The following is a 19,533-nucleotide window of genomic DNA, read 5'->3' on the forward strand; positions in this document are numbered from 1 at the left end:
ATGCCTCTACAGTCCACAAAGGGTTTACCTTAATTTCTATGTGTGATTGTCAGTTGCTAATGGTCTTGAAACCCCTGAGCATGTTTCCAATACAGAGCATTTGTTGCAATAAACACCACACCGGTGGAACCAAAGAATGAATGCCAGGCCACAGCAAGCTGTGTTTGTTTAAGACACTGAGATTTCTTTAGTTAGAGCAAGAAATAATAGTACTAGAGCTCATCTGAGGTTTCTAAGGGGGAGCATAATCATTGGTCACACTTTATGGGGAGCAGTATATTACTCCCTCCCATTAGCAACTGGACATTTCCTGAGACCATCAAGTAGCAGTACAGAGATTTTACAGCCAATCTGGGTGCCAATCTCTGCTGCCACTGAACAGGGATTTGTAGGACTAATGACATATGAAATAACATAATTTCAGATAACTATGCACTGCAAGGGCACAAGTTAAAGCTACTTCGGGACTTATTTTAAGTCTACAAAGTAGTTGAGTTATTAGTCAGCATAGTATCAGCATGACAATTGTTCCATAAAATAGAGACTGTGTGCACTAGGAACTAACATAGGTACATGTGCTTCTTTTACTTCAAAAAATGGGCTATATGTAAAGCTCTCACTTCAGTAAGAAGGCTTCAGGGAATATAATATTTAGCATGTTCAGACCTTTGTTATTTTAAGTGAGTGGAGTCTTTTTTCACAAGCATTGTACACAGTGTACACTATTATTAGTATATAATTGTGTTAATACTCTGGTGTATTTCTCATGAGAGTTTCACTGTCTTCATACAGTGTGGTACAGAGTGAGCTCCCTCCATAGAGTAAACACCGTTTACAGTACTGACTTTTCTACTCATATCAGCTTCATTTCTCAATGAAGGTACTGATAAATGCTGTCCATTGTATGACATTAATTTTGGAATAGATGTTGAGTACCTTGAGTAATGTGGCTTGTCTGAACAGTTACATACATATTGAATACCATGAGCAATGAGATTTTCCAAATAAATAATAGGCTAACCTATACATCGCACACCTCTGTATACAGTCTTGTCACATCAATCGCCAGCCACACTCATTAACTATAACAGATGCGAGAAATTATGTCATTTCAGATATCATAAGTGTTATTATGACTGCTCTGATTTTACATGCTATACGTTATATCATATTAAGAATATAGTATAAACAGGGCCGAGATAAAGGGTGAAGTAGCTATAACTGAGCCGTAAAGTAACTATAGCTTGTGCCCTAGCCATAGACTTCTATTACCCACACATGTTACATCATTGATGGCATGTACATTTAAAGCATTAATAACATTACTGATGACATATGAAATTACATCATTTATGACAACACTAAGCATGGTGAGGGCAAGGGTTGTTGCACTTCGGGGCTTGAGCTATAGTTACTTCAGTTAACTATAGCTGGCAGATTTCTGTGTTTGTTTTTAGTTTAAAAAGGTAAGTTGTGACTGGCATTGTCACTTAACTTTAAAGACACCCTAATCTTTGTTTTTCAGTGAATAAAGCAAATCTAGAGTGTTTGTTGGTGTTGCAGGGTGCTCCTTAATCGAGCTGCTCTGCACCTTAAGTTGGGAACTACCCAGAGTTGCCAGTAGGTAGTTATACAGGCCAGGCCTGTGGCCAACACCCACCATCCACAGTCAAAGGCTGTGTGTGACGCGAGGTTGGGTGGCTATAGGGGGTAGGCCCTCTGGTCAATCCTGCGGTCAATCCACACAACATGCCGCAGAGTTGGGTAGTTTTCGAGGGTAGGCTGCAGGGCCAGGCTCCATGGTGGGCCCTGTAGGCAACTCCGCCGTACACACCCAAAGGCCTTGGTGGTGTGGGGTTGGTTGTTTATAGGGGGTAGATCGCAGGGTCTGGCTGTATGCCAGGCCCTGCAGTCAATCCCTGCCGCACACAGTGCAAGGCTTTGTGATATGCGGGGTAGGGTAGCTGAAGGCCATGCGCAGCGGAGGTTGGTTTAACGTAAAGTCATTAAAATTACTTACACTTAAAAAAGCCATAGAAATCCACTGACAAAAGCAATTGTTGAAGGGAAGTTATAGTTAGGAAATATAATTTAAACAACCTTAGAAATTCATTTAAAAACCACAGGTTACAGGGACATTATAGTTAGGCTCACATTTCAAACATACAAAACCATAGATCATAGAAATTCAGCTGTTAGAGGTATTTCAAGTAACTATAACTCATTCCCTAATGTAACTATAACTCACACCCTCACCATACACTGTTAATTACCCCAGATATTATGTCACTCATGAAATCTTCTATGACATCCTTGATAATATCACTGTAACATTTCTAGCATGGTTACCCTCATTTTTGGCATGTTTATCAGTGTTTGTCAGTGTGTTTTCACTGTGTAACTGGGATCCTGTTAGCCAGGACCCCAGTGCTCATAGTTTGTGTCCTACATGTCAGTAGGTTTTACTGTTTTGTCAGTATGCTTGACTGTGTCAGTGGATTCCTGCTAGCCAGAACTCCAGTGCTTATGCTCTCTCTGATTCCAAATTTGTACTTACATACTGGAAGCCCAGTATTCCACTAAAAATTGGCATACTGTACCCCACCTTATAAGTACCTACTATATGGTGCCTAGGTACCCAGGACACTGGGTTTCCAGGAGATCCTTATTGGCTGCATTATTCCCCTTGCCACCCATAAGGAGCTCACACAAACACTTCTTTAGGACTGCCATTCCAGCCTGAGTGAAATATAGTGCAAGCACTATTCCACAGCCATTTTCACTGCACCAGGAAACGTATAAGTCACCTATATGTCTAATCTTCAGTTCCTGAAGGCTAAGTGCAAATTTAATGTGTTTGAGGGAACCCCTGCACTAGCAGAGATGCCCCCACATTGTCCAGGACATATTTCCCAGACTTCGTGAGTGTGGGGACACAATTATAAGCGTGCACTACATATAGGTCAATACATATATGTAGCTTCACAATGGTAACTCTACATATGACCATGTGAGGTGTCCAGGATTGTGCAATTGTACCCCCAATCTGATTCTGGGTTTGGGGGCCAATTCCATGCACCCTGGGGGCTCCACCATGGACGCCCAGTACTGTTTACCAGCCTTCGGATGTTTTCTCTGCAGCCCCAGCTGCTGCCACCTCACAGACAGGCTTCTGCCCTCCTGGGGCTTGAGCAGCTCAAGCCCAGGAAGGCAGGACAATGCATTTCCTTTAGGAGAGGGGTGTTAAACCCTCTCCATATGGAAATAGGTGTTACAGGCATGGGAAGGGTTTCCTCCCAGAGCCTCTGGAAGTGCTTTGAACGGCAGAGATGGTGTCCTCCTTGCATAATCCAGTCTACACCGGTTCAGGGACCCCTAGTCCCTGCTCTGGCACGAAACTGGACAAAGGAAAGGGAGTGACCACTCCCCTGTCCATCACCACCCCAGGGGTGGTGCCCGGAGCTCCTACAGAGTGTTTCTGGGTTCTGCCATCTTGTATTCAGGATAGTCAGGGAACTCTGGGAGCATCTGAGTGTCTGTCCAGTGCCAGCAGGTGACGTCAGAGACCCCTCCTGCTAGGTCCATACCTGGTTAGGTGACAATCTCTGTCTGAGGGCTATTTAAGGTCTCTCCTGTGGGTGTTTCTTCAGATTCGGTTTTGCAAGATTCCAGCTGGACTCCTCTGCAACCTCTGCCTCTCCATCTACCATCGGATCAACCGCAGAACTGCTCCAGGAACTCTACAAGTGCAAGAAAGTATCCAAGAAGGCTACTGCAACTCTGTAACTCCAGGTCCTGCCAGCAACTGCAACAGTTTCAAGGTTGTGCACGCTCTGAGGACTGCCTGTCTTCATCCTTCACTAGAAGGACCGAAGGAATCTCATGTGGAGTGCCGGAGTCACAACCCTGCTTCAGCAGGCACCGATATGCAGCGACAACTGGTACGCTGGGACTCCTTGCCTGTCAAAGAGCGTGATCCCTGGAACACAGGTGGTGGACCGAAGTGGTCCAGACTGTCCAGAGGTGCAGCCTCCCAAATTTGGTGGAGGTAATTGCTTGCCTCCCTGAGCCAGACAGTACCCCTGTGCACTGCATGACTCCTGTAGATGCTGCCTGGTCTTTTGAGGTTCTCTAAAGTGCTGAGAGACCTCGCTGTTCCGTCTGTCCGAGTTGAGACCTCCAGATCCCTCCTTGGCCCAGGTAGCGCTTTTTCCTGCCAACTGCGACATTTGCCTGACCCAAGGCTTGTTGGTGGAATCCAACAACGAAAACCAGCCTGCATCCAGCGACTCAACGTGGGACATAGCTTACACCAAGCAGGAATCCGCAGCTGTCTTCTTTGGTGCATTTCTGACTTTTTCTTCCAACCGGAGACGTGGGTCCCATGCTTGCTATGCCACCAGATTCAAGCTAGCCTGGCTGATGAAGGGTGATACCCTGAAACCGGTCCCAGGATGCTTGTTTCTGGTCCAGGGAGGACCTGTCCTGGCAGTTTGGGCTGGACTGCTCCCATGGGAACAGGATCAAGACAGATTTGCATACGGCTGGGTCCCAAACCGAATGGCATGGCAAACAAAATTACTGATGGATTAAACCCAGATCTATGACTGGGGGTGAATGTTTGATTTGTTCTGCATTCCGTCCATCATCTATAATTTTTCTATTTTAAAGACAGTGCACAGGGGGAGGGGGGCGCTAAGGGGCGCAAGGAAAGTGGCCTTTCCTTAAATCTGCCCCTGAGTTTCTTAACTATAGCTCTGATAATTTCAATTCTAGATAACATAAGAGCTTTGTATTATTGATCGATGTTGGACCTGGCTTTTTGACAGGGACATCCCCAAACTTTTTGCCTCCTTCCTCCTATTTTTTCTGACCTGTTGTTGTTGGCTTTTGACCTCTGGGCACTTTACCACTGCTAACCAGTGCTAAAGTGCATATGCTCTCTGAGTAAATTTTACTACTGATTGGTTTATCCATGATTGACTATTTAATTTACTTGTAAGTCCCTGGTAGAGTGCACTACATGTGCCTAGGGCAGGTAGATTAAATGCTACTAGTGGGACTGCAGCACTGGTTGTGCCACCCACCTCAGTAGCCCCTTAACCCTGTCTCAGGCCTGCCATTGCAAGGCCTGTGTGTGCAGTTTCACTGCCACTTCGACTTGGCATTTAAAAGTACTTGCCAAGCCTAGAACTCCCCTTTTACTACATATAAGTCATCCCTAATGTGTGCCCTAGGTAACCCCTAGAGCAGGGTGCTGTGTAGGTAAAAGGCAGGACATGTACCTGTGTAGTTATATGTCCTGGTAGTGTGAAACTCCTAAATTCGTTTTTACACTACTGTGAGGCCTGCTCCTTTCATAGGCTAACATTGGGGCTGCCCTCATACACTGTTGAAGTGGCAGCTGCTGATCTGAAAGGAGCAGGAAGGTCATATTTAGTATGGCCAGAATGGTAATACAAAATCCTGCTGACTGGTGAAGTCGGATTTAATATTACTATTCTAGAAATGCCACTTTTAGAAAGTGAGCATTTCTTTGCACTAAAATCTTGTTGTGCCCTTCAATCCACGTCTGGCTAGGTTTAGTTGACAGCTCCTTGTGCATTCACTCAGACACACCCCAAACACAGGGTACTCAGCCTCACTTGCATACATCTGCATTTTGAATGGGTCTTCCTGGGCTGGGAGGGTGGAGGGCCTGCCCTCACACAAAGGACTGCCACACCCCCTACTGGGACTCTGGCAGACAGGATTGAGCTGAAAGGGAACTTGGTGCATTTCTTAGAGACTCTTTGAAGTCACCCCCACTTCAAAGGCACAACTTAGTATAAAACAGGGCCTCTGCCCTACCTCATCAGACACTTGCTGGAGAAGAAACCTGAACCAGAAACTACATCCTGCCAAGAAGAACTGCCTGGCTGCTCAAAGGACTCACCTGTCTGCTTTCTACAAAGGACTGCTGCCTTGCTGTTGCCCTGCTGCCTTGCTGAACTCTTGTCTGGCTGTGAAAGTGCTCTCCAAGGGCTTGGATAGAGCTTGCCTCCTGTTCCTTGAAGTCTCAGGACCAAAAAGACTTCTCTCTTTTACTTGGACGCTCCGTGCGGTGAAAATTTCGACGCACAGCTTGTTTCGCGGCGAGAAAAACGCCGCACTCCGACGCTGATCGACGCGACGCTCTTGGGACGATCGAAGATCCGACGCACGGCCTCGCAAGGACAACGCCGACCGACCTCTAGAGGAGAAATCGACGGAACGCCTGCCGTGAGATCGTAATTTCAACGCACAGCCCCGCAGATCGAAGTCTAGAGGAGAAATCGACGCAACGCCTGTCGTGAGATCGTAATTTCGACGCACAGCCCCGCAGACCGACGCGCAGCCGGAGAACAAGCTGGAAAATCCACGCACAGACCCGGGACATCTGCTAATCCCCGCGATCCACAGAAAGAGACTGTCCGCGCGCCGGAAACGACGCCGACTTCCCCGCGTGAAAATAACGACGCAAGTCCATGTGTGCTGGGGAGAAATCGACGCACACACCCTTTTTCCACGCACCTCTTCCTTTGTGGCCCTCTGAGGAGATTTTCCACCAGAAACCAGGTACTTTGTGTTTGAAAGAGACTCTGTTTACTTTCTAAAGACTTAAGACGCTTTATATCACTTTTCAGTGATATCTTTACAAATTCATATTGCAACTTTGATTGTTTTGACCTGAAGATACCCAGATAAATATTATATAATTTTCTAAACACTGTGTGGTGTATTTTTGTGGTGTTATGCTATGGTGTTGTATGGTTTATTGCACAAATGCTTTACACATTGCCTTCTAAGTTAAGCCTGACTGCTCGTGCCAAGCTACCGGAGGGTAAGCACAGGCTGATTTTGGATTGTGTGTGACTTACCCTGACTAGAGTGAGGGTTCTTGCTTGGACAGAGGGCAACCTGACTGCCAACCAAAAACCCCATTTCTAACATTGGTGATCAGCGGTGAGGATAGGACTTGTGTTTGTGCAGTGACATACAGTAGCTAAGTATTTCACTACCTACCCACAGTTGAAGGTCAACTTGATTTTTCATCTTTTTTGGCTTTTGGTTCTCTGATGTCCTCCTGGATATACTATTGATATTTTGGACTTTGGATTTTGGTTTTTGCTGATAAGATCTTATCAGAATGGGATTGCTTACCTACTCATTCTTTGTTCGTACTGACCACCTCACTAAGGCTGACCTAAGGGAGCTTTGCTGAAAATGGGGCCTTCCTGTAGCAAGGAGATCTACTAAGGCGGAGATGCTCCATCACTACATAGTCTGGGGGGAGGAAAGATGGGCAGAGAGAGAGGCAGCAAGAAACCAAATGACTAAGTACCCCTCAGATGAGGAGGAGGACTACCCACATGAGGAGGAAGACTACTCAGATGAGGAGGAAGACTACTCAGAGTTGGACAGTGACCCAGAAATAGATGAATGGCTCCGAGGTCAAAGGCGACAGGAGCAACAATTAGAGGAGTATCTTGCAGAGGTTGAGGCAAAAAGACTCTTAGCCCTGGAAGAAGAAAAGATTGCAGCTCAAGAGCTGAGCTGTAAAGAGCTGAAACTGGAGGCCGGAAGGGCTGAGTCCAGTTCAGATGGTGGCAGCAAAAATCTTGCATCTAGTACTACTGAAGAAGGGCACAAGCCCAGAGATTTGGTGCCCAACTTGAAGAAGGGAGTTGACACACCCCAGGCAGTTCAAGGGTATGAGGTAGTTCCCGTTATGCACAGGGTCCCTGAGAAGGATTGGGGAACTGGCACAGGGAGTCATCTTCCTACTGGGGGGAGGGACACTTTACTGACTCTAGCAGAGAGTGACAGAGAAAAGGGTTCCCCCCTGGTGGACGTCCTGGATATAGAGTGTAGAGACATCCCAGAAGAGTATGGGTTGAGTGTCAGGGACAGACAGATACTGTCTCACCAGTCTCAGGAGGGTGAAGTAGAGTGCTTTTCCAAGGTTGAGTTACTGGGTGGTTGGGTGAAGGGTACTGTGGTTAATACATGTGAAGGGCAGAGTGATGTAATTGCTGGAGAGCATATGTCTGGTCCTTATTTTCCAGAGCTACGCCAACACCAGGTGGAGTGTGAGTTCTCTGACCCCAGGGAACTTACAATGGAGGCAGACTTCTGGGTGAGTACCAGAGAGTCTGAAGAGGCATTTGGGGGTGCTCCTGAAGGAAGTGGTCTAGGTGGTTCCCAACCGAGTGTGGTGGGAAAGGATTGTAGTGTCCCAGGTAGGTCCCAGGTCCTAGAGGGTTCTATGAGGGAACACCAGGAGGGAAGCCTAGCCTGTACCGTAGGGCCATCTTTTGAGGGAAGCCCCACAGTGTCAGAAGAACTTTTGGGGGGGGGGGTGACTGTAGCCAGCATCCCAACAGTTCTGGTGTCTGGCAGTACCCCTCCTAGTGAGGGGGTGCAGAAGTCCAGACATAGTGTTGAGAGGGGGTTGCAGACCCCAGTGGAGGACCTTGAGAGTCAGGGGACAGCTCTGAGAGCAGAGCCCCCCAGGAATGACCCAGGTGAAACCGTTTCTGGTTTGGGGGAAACCCAGACTCTGCCGGATGGGCAGAGGTCGGGAGACCTGCGCCAACCAGACTCTTGTGTGGCCCTTGGGGACGGTGTGTCCCTTGTGGGGGGTGAGAGTGCCCCCCAGGAAGTCCTGGCATGCCAGGCAAAGATTCAACCTCAGGGTGGTGACTCTGGGTTGGATACCCAGGTTCAGAGGTTAAACTCTGACCTGGTGGGAGGTAGATGTGCCTCCCAAGAAGTCCTGCTGTGCCAGGCAATTGTCCAACCTCAGGGTGTTGACTCTGGGTTGGATGACCAGGTTCAGAGGTTAAACTCTGACCTGGTCGGGGGTAGGTGTGCCCCCCAGAAAGTCCTGGCGTGCCAGGCAATTGCCCGACCTCAGGGTGGTGACCCTGGGTTGGGGAACCAGGCTCAGAGGTTAAACTCTGACCTGGTGGGAGGTAGGTGTGCCTCCCTGGAAGTCCTGGCCTGCCAGGCAATGGTTCAACCTCAGGGTGGTGACTCTGGGTTGGCTAACCAGGTTCAGGGGATAAACTCTGACCTGTTGGGGGGTAGGTGTGCCCCCCAGGAAGTCCTGGTGTACCAGGCAGTGGTCCAACCTCAGAGTGCTGACTCTGGGTTGGATACCCAGGTTCAGAGGTTAAACTCTGACCTGGTGGGAGGTAGGTGTGCCTCCCAAGAAGTCCTGCTGTGCCAAGCAATTGTCCAACCTCAGGGTGTTGACTCTGGGTTGGATGACCAGGTTCAGAGGTTAAACTCTGACCTGGTGGGGGGTAGGTGTGCCCCCCAGAAAGTCCTGGCGTGCCAGGCAATTGCCCAACCTCAGGATGGTGACCCTGGGTTGGGGAACCAGGTTCAGAGGTTAAACTCTGACCTGGTGGGAGGTAGGTGTGCCTCCCAGAAAGTCCTGGTGCGCCAGGCAATTGTTCAACTTCAGGGTAGTGACTCTGAGTTGAATGGCCAAGTTCAGAGGTTAAACTCTGACCTGGTGGAGGGTCAGTGTGCCCTCCAGGAAGTCCTGGCATGCCAGGCAATTGTTCAACTTCAGGGTGGTGACTCTGAGTTGAATGGTCAGGTGCAGAGGTTAAACTCTGACCTGGTGGGGGGGTAGGTGTGCCTCCCAGGAAGTCCTGGTTTGCCAGGCAGTGATCCAGTCTGAGGGTACAGACCCTGGGCTGGAAGACCAGGTTCAGGGTGTCCCCCCGGACCTGAAGGGAGGGGCCACTGATAACAGTGCCCCTACCATGTTGTCTTCTGAGGAGGCCACTCCTAGTTGGAGGGTGCTGGACCCCAGAAGGGAGGGCAGGGGGAGGGAAGCCTCACCCCGGGCCCTAGTCCAACCTGAAGGTACAGGCCCCAGGTTGGAGGGCCAGTTGCAGGTTAACAGCCCTGCACTGGTGGAGGAATGGTACAGGGCGACTTCTGTAAGCACCCTGACCATGTTGGACTCTGGGGGTACCGCTCCAGGAGGGAGGGTACAGAGCCCCAGAGGGGAGGACCAGGTTCAGGCTGTCATCCCTGACCTGGTGGAAGGGAGAGTGGTTAAAGGGTGCCCAGCACCTGGGGCTACCACCCCCCACTCTCCACAGCCACAGTGGTTGGAGAGCTTTGAGAGGCCTGGGGCCTGGCTCTCATCCCTGGCAGCTGTCAGTAATCACTGTGGCTTGCTGTCCGGGTGGACAGAGTTATCCCTGGGGAGGGGACAAGTGTCACACCCCGGGAGTAGAGTGGGCAACACCACTGTGTTGGTCATGGTGGTACTATCCTGCTCCTGGGATACATCTGTGAGCAAAGTAAGGTTAGGTGCTGCACAGATGGGATCTGCAGGTAAGGAGAAAGGTTCCCCATGGGTTGGCTTAGTGGGCCCTGAGAGTATGGACAGAGTGATCCAATTGGAGTCAGGAAGGCGAAGAACTGGAGCATGCCCCTGCTGTTGTGGGCCTGGGTCCTTGTTCTGTCGCCTCAAACAGGGAAGTACATCAGGATAGTGATTGTTCTCCCCTGGCTTTAGGCTGGTAGGGGGTCATGTTGGACCTGGCTTTTTGACAGGGACATCCCCAAACTTTTTGCCTCCTTCCTCCTATTTTTTCTGACCTGTTGTTGTTGGCTTTTGACCTCTGGGCACTTTACCACTGCTAACCAGTGCTAAAGTGCATGTGCTCTCTGGGTAAATTGTACTACTGATTGGTTTATCCATGATTGACTATTTAATTTACTTGTAAGTCCCTGGTAGAGTGCACTACATGTGCCTAGGGCAGGTAGATTACATGCTACTAGTGGGCCTGCAGCACTGGTTGTGCCACCCACCTCAGTAGCCCCTTAACCCTGTCTCAGGCCTGCCATTGCAAGGCCTGTGTGTGCAGTTTCACTGCCACTTCGACTTGGCATTTAAAAGTACTTGCCAAGCCTTGAACTCCCCTTTTACTACATATAAGTCATCCCTAATGTGTGCCCTAGGTAACCCCTAGAGCAGGGTGCTGTGTAGGTAAAAGGAAGGACATGTACCTGTGTAGTTATATGTCCTGGTAGTGTGAAACTCCTAAATTCGTTTTTACACTACTGTGAGGCCTGCTCCTTTCATAGGCTAACATTGGGGCTGCCCTCATACACTGTTGAAGTGGCAGCTGCTGATCTGAAAGGAGCAGGAAGGTCATATTTAGTATGGCCAGAATGGTAATACAAAATCCTGCTGACTGGTGAAGTCGGATTTAATATTACTATTCTAGAAATGCCACTTTTAGAAAGTGAGCATTTCTTTGCACTAAAATCTTGTTGTGCCCTTCAATCCACGTCTGGCTAGGTTTAGTTGACAGCTCCTTGTGCATTCACTCAGACACACCCCAAACACAGGGTACTCAGCCTCACTTGCATACATCTGCATTTTGAATGGGTCTTCCTGGGCTGGGAGGGTGGAGGGCCTGCCCTCACACAAAGGACTGCCACACCCCCTACTGGGACTCTGGCAGACAGGATTGAGCTGAAAGGGAACTTGGTGCATTTCTTAGAGACTCTTTGAAGTCACCCCCACTTCAAAGGCACAACTTAGTATAAAACAGGGCCTCTGCCCTACCTCATCAGACACTTGCTGGAGAAGAAACCTGAACCAGAAACTGCATCCTGCCAAGAAGAACTGCCTGGCTGCTCAAAGGACTCACCTGTCTGCTTTCTACAAAGGACTGCTGCCTTGCTGTTGCCCTGCTGCCTTGCTGAACTCTTGTCTGGCTGTGAAAGTGCTCTCCAAGGGCTTGGATAGAGTTTGCCTCCTGTTCCTTGAAGTCTCAGGACCAAAAAGACTTCTCTCTTTTACTTGGACGCTCCGTGCGCCGAAAATTTCGACGCACAGCTTGTTTCGCGGCGAGAAAAACGCCGCACTCCGACGCTGATCGACGCGATGCTCTTGGGACGATCGAAGATCCGACGCACGGCCTCGCAAGGACAACGCCGCCCGACCTCTAGAGGAGAAATCGACGCGACGCCTGCCATGAGATCGTAATTTCAACGCGCAGCCCCGCAGATCGAAGTCTAGAGGAGAAATTGACGCGACGCCTGCCGTGAGATCGTAATTTCGACGCACAGCCCCGCAGACCGACGCGCAACCGGAGAACAAGCAGGAAAATCCACGCACAGACCCGGGACATCTGGTAATCCCCGCGATCCACAGAAAGAGACTGTACGCGCGCCGGAAAACGACGCCAACTTCCCCGCGTGGAAAATAACGACGCAAGTCTGTGTGTGCTGGGGAGAAATCGACGCACACACCCTTTTTCCACGCACCTCTTCCTTTGTGGCCCTCTGAGGAGATTTTCCACCAGAAACCAGGTACTTTGTGTTTGAAAGAGACTCTGTTTACTTTCTAAAGACTTAAGACGCTTTATATCACTTTTCAGTGATATCTTTACAAATTTATATTGCAACTTTGATCGTTTTGACCTGAAGATACCCAGATAAATATTATATATTTTTCTAAACACTGTGTGGTGTATTTTTGTGGTGTTATGCTATGGTGTTGTATGGTTTATTGCACAAATGCTTTACACATTGCCTTCTAAGTTAAGCCTGACTGCTCGTGCCAAGCTACCGGAGGGTGAGCACAGGCTGATTTTGGATTGTGTGTGACTTACCCTGACAAGAGTGAGGGTTCTTGCTTGGACAGAGGGCAACCTGACTGCCAACCAAAAACCCCATTTCTAACAATCGAGAACACTGTTTGTGTGAGCCATATTTATATATAAAGACCATTTTTATATTTGGAAAAATAGTAGGTATTAATAAGTAATATTATTTGTGTTTAAGTCATGAACTCTTGTAAACCTTTTCAATAAGCTATTGGAGTCACTATGCATATTGTTGAAACAGAATGCCTGCTTATCTTTTCGATTGCTACTGCCGTACCTTTATTTTTTTCTGCAAAAGCAAAATATTAACACACATTTTCCGGAAAATATGATTTCATTAAATATATTCCACTAAAAATGTGTTTTCGTTGTTCAAATAAACCTCATGTATAAGACCACCGTATTTGCAGAGTCAATGACAAGTTCTCTAGTGAACAGCAGGAATTACTATCGATAATAAAACAGACACCAAGCTCACTAGAGCGGTACAGACACTGCAGCAGGGATGCAGAGCGCGCCCGAAAGCTGTATATTTAACTTGCATGGGTCGAGGGATGCATGGACATAAAGACGAGCACATGACTGAAGAATAATTAATAACATCACGAGGACGCGCTAACCTTTCTCTCGAGCTCTGTTGAAGACTTTTACGTCTTTCAGGTTGATTCCGAGGCCTGTTCTCATCGTCACAGCATCTGTGGCGTCGTTCTTGTGGCCTCTCCGAATGGAGCCGTTGGCATGTGCCCTGGTAAAGAAGAAACATCGAAGATTTACTCATCAACCACCGTCGGCTAATTAACGAGTGACAAGTCATTGAAAGTGGTAAGACAGCTGGCCACACATAAGGTGAAGGATCCTCTGGTTTGCGACATTGATATGCGTTAGCTCTGAATATCTAAATTGCCTTTTCTGTGGAAATTACATGGTTCCGTGAGAACCTTAGTGTGACCTTGCGAAAGCGTGTCTAAACCTACAAGGGTGAAGCACCTGGTGCTGAAATAACATTTTGAGTCTCAAATACTTATGGAAAAATAAATTACCTGTCAGACCAGTAGATGTAAGCCCCAAAGACTACGACGGAAAACATATCCACATTGCTCCCTGACAGCACAATCTCCCGATTCCCTCCAGTCTCAAGGTCGATTCTTTCTATCTTGTCTGTGCGGGCATCACACCAGTATAATTTATCTTCCTAAAGATCAATCGCAAAAAGAAACTTCATGAGTCATTATTTACCATAAAATAGTGTTACGATAGAGCCAATTATCGAAAAGTAAACCAAAACAATACAGCAAATGTTAATATCCAACTGAAGAAAAGGCTCTGCTTGAAAAACTAAAACGCAGAAGCCTACCTCATAGTCCAAGGTAATGCCATTTGGCCACGCAATACCCGTGTTTACAAGGGCAACTTTGTCTGATCCGTCTAGACGCGCTTTTCCTATGCATGGACTTTGTCCCCATTCAGTCCAGAACAAGTACCTGAAGGGGTTTGAAAAAAAACACAAATCAGATTTATGAAAGACCTTTTTTATTCACAGCACTCCGGCTTTAAGCAGATATCGCGATCCCTGTGTGGAAATCTTGCAACATTACAGATATCAGCTATAAAGATAAATATGCAAGAAATGTCATAGAGAATGTCTGCAAGAGTGCAATTTTTTTAGAAAATCTAAGTGCTGCTAGAAACAGAAAGGCATTATTTTACATTTGTCTTAAATACAACAGGCCTCATGTCACAAGGATTCCCACCTTGCACACAGAGAAGTGCAAACATTAGTTCTGTTGCTCTTTTGGTGTCAGTAGCACTTTGATATAAAAATCATTTTGTCCCCCTTTCTTTATTAATATATAAAACCATGGACATCTTCAGCCAGAATATTCTTCGATGCTCATTTGAGGTACAACACAAATGATAACAATGTGCATGAAGACAATTTATTAATAGTTTTGCATACCCAGTTGCAAATGTACAACTGCTTGATGAGACATTCACTATTATCAGCAAACTTCTGGTGCATGTTGCATAAATGTATTAAGATAGGCCGATGACATGGTAGAACTGAAATTACCCTTTTTCTGGATGAACTGCGATAGCTCTTGGCTGGTCGATACTCTGCGATATAACTACATATCGGTAGGAACCATTTAGTCGTGCCACTTCAATTAAATTGAAGCCATGATCCGTCCAGTATATATTGCCTGAAATAAAATGGAAAATATCCGTGTCGTCAAATCTGATCTTAACACAGGAACCTCTAATAAAGGTGGCTTGCTTTTCTGAACAAAATTAATCAACTCTTTTCAAGTACTCGGTTAATCTAATCAGATATGCATTTAATTCAATTCAATGCAATAATCGATTCTACAATGTTCTTGTTTTGTGTCACAAAAAGTATTGGCCAAACTAAAAATGTAAATAGTTTTCATTAAAGTGTGTCTATATACATCATCTAAACATTTATTATGATTTCTGACTCCACAAAAAACCCTTACCCTTTTGAAAAATTGGATAACAAAGCTTAAACACACAAAGAAAAGCATCCTATTCAGGATATACCATAGTCAAAATAGTCAGGCAAGCCCTGCAGCTTCTTGCATCTGACTCATGCTGGCCTCACCGACTAAATAGGCTAAAGAATAAAGCACAGCTGAGGTTCAGAGGCCAAACAAAAGGGTTTTGATCAAATCGCTCCTTAACCCTCAGTAGTAGTTGCACCTCAATAGAAAGTGTGGCAAATCGTCAATTCTTCCACTTCCCTTCTACCGGTAAGACTGGTCCCTAATTCTAGCCAACCTAATTCCATTTCTAATGCATTTCCTAATATCCGGGATGTAAATAGGTGTTGCCCCTATCCCAGATTTCCTTCACCTGAACATACAACCTCTGCGATATATGTTCATGTGCCCACTTCCAGTCTTGAAACTTAACTGAGAGTGTTTCCTTGGACATGTCTACCTCTAAATGCAATATGGAGGATCAGAGAAACTGCTCACAAATCATTCTCAGGGTACAGGCCTCTAAAAATGTTATTGGATCATTTCAAATAGAGATAAATCGTTTAAAGACTGTCTCATTGTACAGGCACATTCATATTTTCAGAAGCTGAAAAAAAAGATTTTACCTGCCACAGGAGAATCTCACCTTTTTTCTTGGAAACTGAAGGCTGGTTATCTCTAGTCTTGTTCAAAAGAGGAGAATGGAGAGGGTATTTTAAAATACTCCTGGATAGTGAACTCAGCACTAGTTATGGGGCTTATAAAGCCCAGTGCCCTACATTTTGGCCCCAGCAAAAAAGGTACCTTAGAGTTCAAACTACTTCATTTGGCTAGCACATTTCGGAAAGAACCTGATTAATGATTCAGCATTGGGATGTTTTGTTTGCTTAATGTTTTGCATTTGTGCCATCTAGCTTCCACTACTACTGAAGACAATACCTAAGTTGGATTGAATCTGTTTATTGACCTAATGTAATTCATACAGCTCTTTTCAAAAAGCACAATGCCGCTTCTATTAAGTTTTATTGAAAACATCTTGGTAAATAAACAATACCTTGTACCACCCTGGTAGCCAAGTTCATCATGATCCCACCATTCACACAAAAGAGCAATTGCAACTAGTTGTGAAACCACATATGGCAATTTTAACTCTCTTCAACGAATTTCCTTCACAAAATATGCATTCAGCTGGAGAAAGAGACTAAGATGAGAGCACACAATTTATTCACCCTTTGTACTGGAAGAACATTGTTTTGTATCCTCACATCAGCCTTTTCTTACTGAGACACTTATGTCTGTACTGACATGTCTCAATTGTCATACAATGATTAATTGCCACTGTCAATGTAAGGAACCCTAATCTTCAACATTGAGAGGCTGTGCAAGATCAAGGAATGCTATATTCAAATAGATTTTCCTAATCCTTCCCCTCCCCCCTTCTTGATTATCATATTCAATGAGTATCTGTGCTAGGGCCTACAGAGAATGCAGCTTTTCAGTGAGACAGAATCTTCTGTTCCGCCATCTGGTCTGACTTCTTGACATGTATCCATTTTGAAGTTGCCTTGCCAATAACTTTAAGTGATTTAATTGATCAATAGCAGCTGGATCTTTTTAAATATCATTCTCGAAAAACAGTGTAATTACCCAGCATTTTAGGATTTTGGCAGAAGCCTTGCCTTTAATTTGACTTAAAAAAGAAATGGGTTAAAATCATAATACCACTGTCATTGTGTGCACAGCACAAAGTAGATAAAATATCTTTGGGTCAAGCAACCTTATTGCTTCTCATTGGTCGAATGCAATGGATTACCACTTTCTCAGCTTGACAAGTAATGTTGACTTGTCCTGTTTGATGCCTCACCACAATGGATAAACATGTAAGTGGACCATTCTGTGTATCTAACTTATGCATCAATCCTGAGAAGTGTATCAGTCTAAAAGATTTCTTGTAAACAGGAAGTGACCATCTCAGGGAAACCAATAAGTTGTGAGGACTCAAAAGAGGCTGAGGACCTCTGCTTTGTTGGCACATGCTTGACTGTCTATGGGTCTGCATTTTTTCATGTGACTCACCCAAGAATGTTGCACCTTTGATCCTCTGGGGAAAATGGCTTGTGTTTGCAAACTTATAGACCCCCTGTAATTGGATTATCCAGTTTTACAGGCATATTTCTTCTCAGAAAACTACATATATTTCTTCACAAAAGCTAAGGCTGCCAAAGAGATCTGAGTCTTACATTAGACTGTTAGCTTACAGTGTATGGCAGAAAGACTGAGCATAAAAGCTGACATTCTAACTTACACGTACATGTGATTCACAGAAAGCCTTCGCCACCGTACATGTAGTGTGTTGTTTCTTTAGAGTTTATGTTATATTGGACTTCCTTATTACACGCTCAACTCATACTCTACAGCCTACTGTAATTATATTTGTTGCTATGTCCTTATATGACTTTTGATCAAACAGTTCTGACTCAGAGGTCTGATAAGTCTTGGCATTAAAGATATTCCTGTGTTTTTCTAAAGTTAATACATTATACATGAGCAATTTTATTTTGATGTATTTTAATAATAGGGGATTGACATTTCAACTGGTTCTTGAAAGATGCTCTTAAACTTCTAGTGATCCTCTAGATTCTCTCTGTATCAAGATACTGGTCTTGCCTGCAATTTGCATCCCATAAACAGAGAATCTTGGAATACTGATTTTAACTACAACCGGGTTTGTTGTATTGCTATTTTCCAATTCAGGAATCATTCATAATTTGTTTATTTTCATCAATGTGAGTAACTATTTGACATTTACCTTCTATGTTTGTTCATCCTTACCTTTATCCCCCAACAAGATGGAGCATTCCACATGGTTTGACCCTTCTTGGAACTGGTCCACAACGGGGAACACAGATAGGTTTACCTGTTATTGCCCATGAAATTATTAAATATTTCTGGTTTACTTCAGTGGAATGATTGACATATTGTATATTACTTACACGCACAGTGAGGCAACTGGGATTTTAGCAAAGCTTCCAGAAAGGCATCTTTCAAAGAAAATATGTCTGTTGAGCCTTTGGGTGAAAGATAAACATTTCAAACTATCTACTGATATGATTGCCAAATGCTGCTTTGTCTAGAAACCAGGCACTAATTTAGAAACATACTGCTCCTACTGGCTTCTAGCATCTCTGTATTTCTAAGACACTTTTTCTCTCTATATGAATGTGATGATGCTTTCAGGCTCCTCCATTCTATCAGCTGTATATTCTGAGGTCGGAATACGTCAAACTTGGGCGAACACACAAGAGAAACCCAAGGATGATTACAGCACATACCTCTTAGGGAAATTATTCTCCCTTAACCCAGAGACACAAACTAAAAGCTGTTTGGCAAACGTCAGCATGTACAGTTGTCCTAAACATAAAAGGAACTTTAAAAGAGTTCATCTTTCACTAATGTGTTCCGCAAATCAGGATATGACAGGTCATTCAGGAACTGTGATAATTTTGGGGGATGCAAATGCACTGTGGATCAAGGTATAAACTGAAAATATATCCATATATATGCATTCATTATATTTAATTACTTGTCTTTAGTAACTTTAGCAGCTGTATCCACATAGGGATCGTGCTCCACACTTCAATTTCCTATGTCCTTTAAATTTCTTTTATCTGTCTAATGTTTCAAAGAAGAATTAGTTCCCATAAGCATGTCTACATCGGGCTGCTCCTGCAGCTTTACCAAGAGTTTCCCCTACAAAATCAGGACATGAGAATCACATGTATGCTCATTTCAATTATAGAATACCTGTTTGTTTTTCATTCAATAGCTCAAGCAAAAACACATATAAATGATATAATTACAGTGATTGCTTAAAAATGATACATATCAAACACTTTCTCTAAAATGTGGGATTAATCTTGTGTGGGGAAACTCCGAGTGGTTATTGCAACATGTTTTGAAAGTAATGAAGCAGTGAGGCAGGGGAATGTTACACCAATTGAAAATATCGGAAGGGACAAAGAAGTGCAGAACAAAGGATTGAGGAATACAGAGCTTGCTTTGGAGTGCAGAAGACAAAATACAATTCAAGGGGAATAAAGGGATACATTTCTTTCTTCTGGAAGAGTACAAGGTACAGAAGAGGTGGAGAAGGTAATAAAATTGGTGCATGATTGGCTTAGAGTTTCATGGTAGGGATAGGATGGGCCTGCCAGAGAGGGACAAGGGTGAATGATTTTTAGAAACAGGGCAACTGGTTGACTAGAGTGTGAGTCCAGCTCAAGCAGCAACCACAATACTAGTGAGGGTAAGGTACAAGCAAACCCCAAATTGACCAGTGCTCACCCACCTGGTAGCTTGGCACA

General features: G+C 45.2%; 1 protein-coding gene across 1 annotated transcript in view; it reads right to left on the reverse strand.

Moving 5' to 3' along the window:
- Positions 1 to 19,533, reverse strand: part of LRP1B (LDL receptor related protein 1B) — a 4,500,992-nt gene that overhangs the window by 1,216,423 nt on the left and 3,265,036 nt on the right. Inside the window, exons 37-40 of the mRNA XM_069225083.1 lie at positions 14,743 to 14,872; positions 14,026 to 14,152; positions 13,712 to 13,863; positions 13,292 to 13,416 (exon numbers count right to left, since the gene is read on the reverse strand). Of these exons, the coding sequence (XP_069081184.1) occupies positions 13,292 to 13,416; positions 13,712 to 13,863; positions 14,026 to 14,152; positions 14,743 to 14,872 (534 nt within the window). The remainder of the gene's footprint in view (positions 1 to 13,291; positions 13,417 to 13,711; positions 13,864 to 14,025; positions 14,153 to 14,742; positions 14,873 to 19,533) is intronic.

The sequence above is a fragment of the Pleurodeles waltl genome, chromosome 3_1 (genome assembly GCF_031143425.1).
Source record: "Pleurodeles waltl isolate 20211129_DDA chromosome 3_1, aPleWal1.hap1.20221129, whole genome shotgun sequence".
Classification (NCBI taxonomy): domain Eukaryota; kingdom Metazoa; phylum Chordata; class Amphibia; order Caudata; family Salamandridae; genus Pleurodeles; species Pleurodeles waltl.